General features: G+C 38.6%; 1 protein-coding gene across 1 annotated transcript in view; it reads right to left on the reverse strand.

Annotated features, from left to right (window-relative positions):
• The window catches only part of LOC106873491 (protein CIP2A), a 43,837-nt gene that overhangs the window by 28,321 nt on the left and 4,376 nt on the right, over positions 1 to 11,140 (reverse strand). The window contains exons 5-7 of the mRNA XM_052965622.1: positions 10,584 to 10,748; positions 3,136 to 3,275; positions 2,839 to 2,932 (exon numbers count right to left, since the gene is read on the reverse strand). Of these exons, the coding sequence (XP_052821582.1) occupies positions 2,839 to 2,932; positions 3,136 to 3,275; positions 10,584 to 10,748 (399 nt within the window). The remainder of the gene's footprint in view (positions 1 to 2,838; positions 2,933 to 3,135; positions 3,276 to 10,583; positions 10,749 to 11,140) is intronic.

Below are 11,140 nucleotides of genomic sequence, written 5' to 3' on the forward strand. Positions count from 1 at the left end.
GCGGTGGCGGTGGAGACGGTGGTGGTGGTACAAACAATGTTGTTTATTTGCAACCTTCAATGAAAACCTTCCTGGCTATTGTGCTGTTCATGTTTGAAGGACTGAGAAATATTACCTTGACTGGAAACAGGTGAGAGAGCACCTGGCCATAGAAAATCTGCCTTGACAAATTTCATCTGACCATCTATGCAAGCATGGAAAAAAAAAACATGAAAACACTGATGATGACAATGTTTATGATGATTATTAGAAGGAGGTTGAAGACCACGGGAATTCAGGATTGTTTGAGGAAACTTTTATAGGCTAGTAGCTTGGTTACCATTATAGAAAGAGTTCTAAATCTGGGGAAATGGTCTGTAGTCCAAGTATTAACATTGCAAAGGTCAACATGCTAATTTAGATCAGAAGTCCTAGTGCCATTGAGGAAGTGGTTTTGTTCAGTATGTAGGAAGGAAGGTGGAACTTGACTCTATCTATTCACAACTAAACAACGAATAAACAAATAAGATTTCTGGCAAACTGACAGAAAAGTAAGAGTTTAGATATATCAGAGGAGTAGCTAGCATTATAATCACTGTTGAAATGAAATCTCAGACAGCTGTCTCATTAGATGTAGCTGTTAAGTTTTTTGTTGATGTTGACAGTAAATGCTTTCCCTGTGAGGGAAAAGTTGTTCTGTATGAAGCATAAGTAAAACTTGTGACATGGAGCCATGAACTTTAAATAAAGAAAATCTATGAAGGATGGAGAGAAATGAGTCAAGCGTGATTCAGTGGATGCTAACTTGTATGAGAAGCTGACAGATCATCATCGTCGTTGTTTAATGTCTGCTTTCCATGCTGGCATGGGTTGGACGGTTTGACTGAGGACTAGTAAACCAGAAGGCTGTACCAGGCTGTTTCTACAGCTGGATGCCCTTCCTAATACCAACCACGCTGAGAGTGTAGTGGGTGCTTTTTACATGTCACTGGCATGAGGGCCAGCAGGCGGTACTTGCATTGACCTTGCTTGAATGGTGCTTTTCATGTACCACCATCATGGGAGCCAGTCAAGTGGCACTGGCAGCAACCACGCTTGGATGGTGCTTTTTACATGCCACTGGCATGGAACCAATCAGGCAGCACTGGCATCGACCACACTTGAATGGTGTTTTGTACCTGACACTGGCACAGGTGCTAGTCAGGCTGTACTGGCATCAGCCACAACAATGACTTCACTTGACTCAACAGGTCTTCGCAAGCACAGTTTATTGCCCAATGATTGAAGGGTTCTCTTAAATGGGCCAGTTATGCTCCACTGGCATAGGCCACAGTTACGGTTTCATTTGGCTTGTGGGGTTTTCTCAAGCACAACATATCTCCAAAGTCTCAGTCACTTGTCATCGCCTCCTTGAGGCCCAACGTTCGAAGGTCATGCTGGAGCCTGGTGCAGCCTCTCAGCTTACCAGCCATGGTCAAACTGTCCCAACCCATGCCAGCATGGAGAATGGATTCTAAATGATGACGATGATGATGTAATTTTCATAGTAGAATTGACAAGAAATTCAGAAATTTGAACCTTTAACCACTCAGTTCTCTCCTCAGTTACACAGTCTATAATTGTATTCTATTGCCAGGCCATCATTTTGCTTTTAAATGTAGAGCTCTTCCATCAGTCAATGTTGACCATGCACATGAATGTATAGGCTTGAGCAAGACTTTCCAGAACAACTAGTCATTGTTCATGCATGCAAGTCTCTTCTTTCAATATCATTAAAGTTTATCCAAGAGAAAAGTTCAATGACTTGGACTGGCACAGCTTGACACCAATCTTATCCCAGACATAGCTGTTGGAATACAAAGATCCAGAATAGATACCAAATTCCTGATTTTCTAACAGTTCCATTGCCTTGGATTGGTAGTTTTTCCTTTTTCTTCTTTCCAACTTCAAAAGAAGGGAAAAACAAAGCTGATTTCAGTGGGATTTAAACTCAGAGTGAAAAGGTTCATATCAAATATGACGTATTCTATTCAACACTAACAGTTCTGCCAAATTTTCCACCTTTGTTTATAAATACAGATGATCAATGTAAGCATAAAGATAAAACATGTTTCATCGAGTCAAAGAAGTGAGGGAAAACATTTGTAGAACTATTCATGATTACTTCCATTGTGAGAAAAAAATGGGGGAAACCCCCCCAAATCAAATGAAGTTTAAAAGAAGGAACTTTTGATTGAACTGAGGTTTTAAAACCCCAGATTTGAGTAGCTGGTAAATCCTAAAAGGTAACAAATCTATGTAAAAATAAGACTACTTTCAAAAAATTGCTTTATAGAGTTTTCCGTACACATTTCACATAAGCATTAAGGAAAATTAATTTAGGGATGAAATAAGCTTATTTTTAAAATTCTTTTGCTATCAAACAACCTGAGACTGTCCCTAGTTCTATGATACAAACCCTGTGTTTAAAAGTGATCTAAATGAAAACCAGCCATCAAAATTTCAGGCTCCTTTATGTTTCAAACACCTTAACTCTGGCAGTTATTCTACTAAATTCTTTATTATTTTGAAAATTAACTGAAATGACAGCAGTTTATTTCAACATAACTATAGTAACAAAAGGATTAATCTTGTCAGAGAAGTTATATATAAAATTGAAGAGGGCAAAATCAAAGTTTACTCAGAAGCAGAGAGAGATTTACAAAAAGAAATATGGTTAACTTGATAGAAAGATAAAGAGTAACAGAGAGATGGAGAGAGAGGAGAGTGGGAGAAAGACAGTAAAAGACAAAGCACACAAAGTGTGTGTGTGAGAGAGAGAGAGAGAGAGAGAGGCTAATGCATAACAACTCCTTTTACCTGCATGACATTTTCAAAGAAGGATTTTACTGTAGGCACATTAATGAACGACAAGAAATTCAATACACACAACACCAATGATACACTGAGGTCACTGTGGAATAGAAAAAAAAAAAAAAAAAAAAAAAAAAAAAAAAAAAAAAAAAAAAAAAAAAAAAAGTATAAATTGCGAAATTAAACATCCACACCCACATATGTGTAAACGATGACAAATTCTAAACGAGATGAAAAAACAATCTATTAAACATACAAGAGGAGTTGACAGATGGAAGAAGCAAATTCATTTGATGAACTCACCCCCAGTTCTGACGTTTGGCATCTTTTCTGGTGTGATTCATAGAGAAGTTGGTGTTGTTGAAGTGAAACTCTAACAGCTGGTGGAAATCTTCAACTTGCAAATAGGATAACATTTTTTCAACAAACATGCTTTCTTGGCAGATATGTTGAACCTGTTAAGGCTGGTTAGAACAACTTAGGATTCAAAAACAACATGCATTACAAATGTATATACATTTTAATGACAAATAAACAAATTTCATGAATACATAGTGAGTGAGAATTTCAGTGAAGAATATTTTATTCGTAACTTAAGTAAACATGTGGAAATAATGGAATAGCAGAATAGGGAAGTTGATCAAGAACTGAAAAATTGTTATAACCAGTCTAGTGGTGGTCAGTTTGTGGGGCTGCTAGAGAATTGGATAAAATACATTACAATATTTGTTGTGCTCTGAAATCAAATCCTGTTATAGTCAATTGTGCTTTTTATCATTTCAGAGTTGATTCAGAAAGTACCAGCTCAGTTCTGGCACAACCATTTCTCCAGCCAGCCATCGCATCTTGGACGTTGTGCTAGTTCAAGAGTGTGAGGGCTGTGAAAGGCGTTACATCTGTTATCATTATCATTTAACATCCGATTTCCATGCTGGCAAGCTGGAGAACTATGCCAAGCTCTATTGTCTGTTTTGGCATGGTTTCTATGGCTGGATGCCCTTCCTAGTGCCAACTGCTTTACAAAGTGTACTGGGTGCATTTTTTGTGACACTAGTACTAGTAGGGGTCACCAAGTACCTTGTGAGACAGAACAAAGTCCCTTTGAAAGCATGGTATGCGCTATACCAAGCCATCCTTGATTCCAAGTGATGGCTGTAGTGTTTGTTAGCTTAGCTTACACAATCCATGCATGGCAAAATATACCAGTCCATCTCAGATAACATTCTTCTATGATCTGATATCTCTACTAGAGCTTGGCAAACAGAAATCCGTAGAACTAAATGTTTACTATCCAAATACACAATAAAATACCTGTAGTGTGTCTGAACTCAAAACCCTTTCTACTAGCTTGTGATACTGCTTCAAATGAAACTGTTATGGTGTGAAGCACAGCCAGTGAAATCTCATCACAACACTGCTATTTCATGATACTCTATCTATCCAGTAAAATATTTTTGCTTGCATCTTATTTGTTTATCTATTGACATCTGTATTGTTTATGCTCGCATAGGTTAGGCATATTACTTAGGCACTCACTGTTTTACAGTCAGACGTCCATCCACTTGATAATCCCAAACTGGTTTTCAAAGGATTTTTCATTCTATTTGTCTTTGAAAGTGCAGAGCTACAGGATCATTTTGTTATGGAATGTAAACAAACATCACTGTTTTTAACTTTTGTGTGGAGCAAGAAATGTAGCATTCACATACATACGAGTTTGATTACATTTGTGTGTCTGCAAAAATCACTCAGCTATGTGTGGTAACATTGCTGTCTTTTCCCCTATCAATGAGTCATCTGTTGGCTTTGCGTCTTCAAAGGCATGTAGAATAAGATATTCCTTACTAGAAAAACAGGTAGGGGTTAGTGACAGTAAGAGCATTCAGCTGTAAAACAATGCCTCAATAATATATTCATTTAACCCATGCTAGCACAGAAAAAAACAAACGTAAAAGCAAACAAAACAATATATACACACCAGGCTTCCATATAGTTTCCAGCTATAAATTCCACTCAAAGCATTGCTCATCCCAAGGCTACTGTAGAAGACCCTTTTCCAAGGAGGCATGCAATGAGATGGAACTCAAAAACCAAATGGTAACAAAATAAAGTGTCTATCTACACAGCCATACCTGGTGAGTTGGACAAAAAACAGATTTGTCAGATTGACATGTTTGGCTGATTAAATCAATCCCAGTTTAATATTACTGACATCGGTTTTATTGATCACTGTTGACACAATGACATGATGAACTGAGTTGCTGAAAGTAGTCAGTTGTACCTGTACAAAGTAGTTCTTTAGAGCTAACGAGGTTAAATACCATTAACACCAAAATGTCTTTGTTGAGGAATAATATACAGTACCAGTGACAAACTGTTTTATTGTCTATGGATTATTTTCAAAAGAAATTATTTTTTACCATTTAGTCAGAAGGGAATGAAGGATGAAAGTACGAGCAAACCAGATGTCTGGCCCAAATGCTTGCATTGAAGTGGATTCCACTATATATAAAAAAAAAACAAACTACAGGCCTAGGTAGTGGTGGTAAACTTAGCAACAATTTAAGTCTACCATCCAAGTAGGCTTTGGTGGCCAATCGGATACTCTAAAGATTGCTTTAGTCCACTGATCTAGACTGGTATTTTGTCACACCTGACCAATATCATGAGTGAATTTGATAGACAGAACGTGTAGAAGCCTATTCTCTCTCTGGCAGTTGTGGTGATTTGCTGCACTTGAAAAGACGTACATTATTTACATTATTTAAATTAGACAGATATGTGTCCTCATCTTGTTTGTTGTTACCACAACATTTCAACTGATTTTCTCTCCAGCCTTCATCAGGTGTCCTTGTGGAATTTTTAAACCCAACTCTGGGTTCTCATTCCTAAGATATATTTTTGCAGATGTTATTATTATTATTATTATTATTATTATTATTTACTCAAGGGTTGGGTTCAAAATTCTATCAGGCCACCTGATGAAGGCTGGAGAGTAAATCAGCCGAAATATTGTGGTAACATCAAACAAAATGAGGACACATATCCGTCCAATTTAAATGATGTACAGAATTCCTCATCTCTGAAATATAGAACAGTTAAAAAGATGTGTCAAGCTAAGTAAAACCACTGTTCTCCATTCAGGTGCCGGTGCCACATAAAGTGCACCCATGCCGGAGCTGCATAAATGCATCCATTCTGGTGGCACATAAAAAGTACCCAGTACAGTCTGCAAAATGGTTGGCATCAGGAAGGGCATCCAGCCATAAAAACCATGTCACAACAGACAACTGGAGTCTGGCCAACTCCATTTTCAGACCAGAAATGCATAGCGGTATTTCGTATGTCTTTACGTTCTGAGTTCAAATTCCGCTGAGGTTGACTTTGCCTTTCATCCTTTTGGGGGTCGATAAATTAAGTACCAGTTGCGTACTGGGGTCGATCTAATCGACTGGCCCCCTCTCCCAAAACTTCAAGCCTTGTGATTAGAGTAGAAAAGAATACAGTGGAAATGAGGTACCAAGTCAACAATGACAATGTACTACATTACTAGATGACTGTATACAATTCAGCTGGCTTAGTTTAGATTGAATAAGTGATATCATATTTTCTTCATCCAACTGTAAAATACTTGCTTCAGTATCCTTCATCATTTGTAAAAGTCGTCATCTGTGCCAGTGGAGCGCTAACAGCACCGTCCGAGCATGGTCATTGCCAGAGCAGCTGTCTGGCTTCCGTGCCAGTGGCATGTAAATAGCACCATTTGAGTGGGATCGTCACCAGTGTCGTCTTACTGGCACTTGTGCTGGTAGCTCGTGAAAAAACATTCAAGCGAGGTCGTTGTCAATGCCACTGGACTGACTCTTGTGCAGGTGGCACGTAAAAAACACCATTTTGAGCGTGACCATTGCCAGTACCGCCTGACTGGCACGTAAAAGCACCCACTACACTCTCGGAGTGGTTGATGTTAAGAAGGGCATCCAGCTGTAGAAATTCTGCCAGATCAGATTGGACCCTGGTGCAGCCATCTGGTTTGCCAGTCCTCAGTCAAATCGTCCAACCCATGCTAGCATGGAAAGCGGACGTTAAACGATGATGATGATGATGATACAATGCATGTTGGCAGAGGTGGATCAACAGTATCATTACAACATTGGAGAAAAGGTCTTGTAATATTTGTTTTGTGTTCAAATCCTACCATGGTCAATGTTGCTCTTCATCTTTTTGAGGTTGATAAAATAAAGCATCAGTCAAGTATTGGAGTAGATTCAATCAACTAAAGCTATTACTGCCAATCTCTGGCCATTTGCTATGTTAGAAATTATAATTATTATTATTAAGGTGGCAAGCTGGTAGAATCGTTAGGTGAAATGCTTGGCGGTATTTCGCCTGTCACTACGTTCTGAGTTCAAATTCTGCTGGGGTCAACTTTGCCTTTCATCCTTTCAGGGTCGATTAAATAAGTACCAGTTATGCACTGGGGTTGATGTAATTGACTTAATCCTTTCCCCCAAATATGAGGCCTTGTGCATCCAATAGAAAGGATTATTATTAAGGTAGTGAGCTGGCAGAGTTGTTAGCAAGCTGGGTGAAATGCTCAGCGGTTTATTCGTCTGTCGCTACATTCTGGGTTCAAATTCTGCCAATATTGACTTTGCCTTTTGTCCTTAATAAATTAATAATTTAAATACCAGTGAAACATTGGATTTGATGTAATTGACTAGTCCCCTCCCCACAAATTTCAGGTTTTGTGCTTTTAGTAGAGAGGATTATTACCTCCACCTTAGCGAAGACAGAGGTATTGTTTTCAGCTGTGTTTATTTGTTTGTCCATGGACAAGATATCTCAAGAACTGCTGGATGAATTCGGATGAAACTTTCAGGGATGTTTGGCCTCGTGACTGCCACAAACTGATTAGATTTTGGGATCGATCTGGTACTGGGCAAGGATTCAGGATTATTTTTCAGGCTTTTAAAAAATTTTTGAGAGCGGTCAGGTTCATTTTGAGTATTCCCGTTTGAGAGCAGTCGAGTTTATTGCATTGAGAGGACGTTGGTGTTGCCTTGATGGAGGTTTGTGGTCTCTGAGCGCTCTTGTTATTATTTTCAGAGTCAATTTCGTCTATCATCCATTTAGTTAAAATACTAGTGCTTTAGTAGGGATCAACCTAATTGACTATACCTTCTTCCCCATTATTTCATACTTTTATATTAATTCCCTATAATCTGCAGAACTGATCACCTGCCATAGCTATACACATAAGCATTATCTCCACTATCATAATCACTTTTATATTCAATTCTACCCAACTCTAACCCAAAGTAACACAGTTATTTTTACTCGTCTTTGTACTCAAATCAATTCCTCAGTGAATCAGATGCAAGTACGAAGATTCGAAGAAAGTAAATTAAGAAAACATATCAGCAGAGTTATTGCCCTTGAACACTGAGGTTTGTACTTTGCAATAAGAATCTTACGAAAACCTTTTATTCCTTGGTGGATACTTCGAAGTATTCCTCGCTTTAGCAGGTATATTTACTTCTGAGAAATATAAATACTAAAGCTTTTTCTTCATATCTACGTTGGTTATTGACTGCATTATTTGTCATCAGGTCAGAACTTGGCAGGATTTGAAATCAGTAGATTTCAAACAAACTGTAAAAGAAAGTATTTAATCTAATAACTGTGTACCATTTCTACTAAGTTACCAACCTATTATCGTCATCTAAATATTCATTATCCCAAAAGAACACATCAAAGCACTTTTAAAGTCTCATTTTTCTCAGGATCTTACATGCTATTCATCATCATATTACGTCCGCATGTATAGGAGAGGTTGTCACGGTCGGAGTTAGTTCTTATTCAGAGTTATTGCCCTTGCAAAATCAGTTCTCGCGTGTACGTTTCATTAGTTGAGGGATGTTTAATTATAGGCAATTAAAAGGGGATCATGAGTTCAAATTCACAGCAACTCTGTACAGGGCACAACATTCTGTGTCCCACAGGTTGTCTGGCAGTTAAAAAATAGGACAGGTGCTATGAGAAAAGTTTCTTGCCGGAAACAGGTATCCATCCATGGGAAGATGTCTTTCATTTATTTAGTTACAACTAAATTGAGAGATCATGCAGGACATAGATATCCTTCAGCTACATCATCGTTTAACGCCCGCTTTCCATGCTGGCATGGGTTGGACGATATGACTGAGGACTGACGAACCAGGCTCCAATCTATCTGGCAGAGTTTCTACAGCTGGATGCCCTTCCTAATGCCAACCACTCCGAGAGTGTAGTGGGTACTTTTACGTGCCACCAGCACGAGGGCCAGTCAGGCGGTACTGGCAACGGCCACACTCAAATAATGTTTTTTATGTGCCACCTGCACAGGAATCAGTCCAGTGGCACTGGCAACGACCTTGCTTGAATGTTTTGTTCACGTTCCACCGGCACAAGTGCCAGTAGGGCGACGCTGGTAATGATCACGCTCAAATGGTGCTATTTACGTGCAACCGGCACAGAAGCCAGACAGCTGCTCTGGCAGTGATCCCACTCGGATGGTGCTGTTAGTGCTCCACTGGCACGGATGCCATTAAAGGATTATCAATTGTTTTTTAATGTTATATACAAGGCATGGGTATGTGGTTAAAAAGTTTGCTTCCCAACCACATAGTTTTGGGTTCAATTTCACTGCATAGCACCTTCAGCAAGTGTCTTTTACTATAGTTAACAAAAGTCGTGCATACGGAATTGGTAGATGGAAACTGTGTAGAAGCCTATTATGCGTGATGTGAAGGGTATGCATGCTTGTGTCTCCTTGTCTTGATGTCACATGGTAGCTGTAAATGAGTGTCATTGTCACTGATTTCCAATATTCTGTAGAAACGTGTTTGGCTATGGAGAAATAATAACTTGCTGGGAAATAGGTGAGGATCGATGACAATAGGGGCATCAGGCCATAGAAAATCTGCCTCAATAAACTCCGTCTGATCCATGCAAGCATGGAAAAATGGCCGTTAAAATTATAAGGATGCTGTTACCATTAGGATAACATAATGGAGAGGATGTAAAAATCCAGTCAGTCTTTTAGAGCCTGCTTTTTTAGTTATACTAAGAATTAAATTATTTCTGAGTCAATGTTTCACCCTTTTTGATGACAATTTGAATTGGCCAGCATCCCTTCTTAAATCTTTCACGTTGATATAAAAAAGAAGATGAAATTTAATTTTGAATTCCCAGCACTTTTCAAATGAATTTCTATCATCCTTGGTTGGGAAACATTGCTCCAAGAGGTTGAGGGGCTATCTTTCGATTTGATGTGAAGAGACGTCAGGTAAAAGCACATGGGTTTTGTTTACATCTAATCGGCTAACCCTAACAGGTCGATTAGATGTAAACAAAACCCCATGTGCTTTTACTGTGGACTAACCATCAGACAAGTGGTGTTGTTCACTTCATAATCTTCTGTGGGAACATGTCCAGCCATGGCGAAAATTATCTTGTTTGGAAGTGGGTTTGGGACAGCAAAAAGGGCATCCGGCCATAGAAAATCTGCATCAATGAATTCCATCTGACCCATACTAACATGGAAAAGGTGAACGTTAAAACAATGATGATGAGGAGAAGGAAGAGGATGATGATGATGATGATGATGAACATACACAAAGGAGGAACCATGAACAGAGCATGGGTCGTTTATGAAAAACATACATGTGAATAACAAGTTGATTTAAATATTCCAATATTAGCATCAAAAGGATATTACAAAGTGCTTTAATAACGAGGATTTGTTTTTGGCAGAAAGTTTTCATGGCTGTTGGGTGAGAGACTGGTGGAGAAGCCTTTAGACTTTTGTGCAAAACAGTTAGAAGAGATTCTACAGATTTTTCTTGGTCTTTAAGCCAACTGTTTTCATTCAATTCCTAAAGAAAAAAACAGGATAGAAACCGTTCAATAGTTGTCATGTAAGGAAAAGGAATGAATATTCTTTAACCAAAAAGGGATTCTAGCTTGTCTGTTGGCAGTCTCATGATGATATTGTTAACCCATAAAACGCTAGGATTTGCACTTACATAGCATGGACTGCTGAGCACATTTTATGAAAAAGAGACTACCAACGCACACATAAAAAACAAAAAATAGTTAAAATATCTTCTTAGTATATAATGGTGGCAAGTTTTACATCATCTGAAAAGTCATTAATTGAACTATTACTCCTCTTGCATTCTGGGGGTATTGAAGCGTTTGAGTGACATTAGACCCTAACAAATGCCCATAAATTAAATGCATCTATTTGGGCCACGATCGTGGCCTG

This window comes from Octopus bimaculoides, chromosome 2, assembly GCF_001194135.2.
Source record: "Octopus bimaculoides isolate UCB-OBI-ISO-001 chromosome 2, ASM119413v2, whole genome shotgun sequence".
Classification (NCBI taxonomy): domain Eukaryota; kingdom Metazoa; phylum Mollusca; class Cephalopoda; order Octopoda; family Octopodidae; genus Octopus; species Octopus bimaculoides.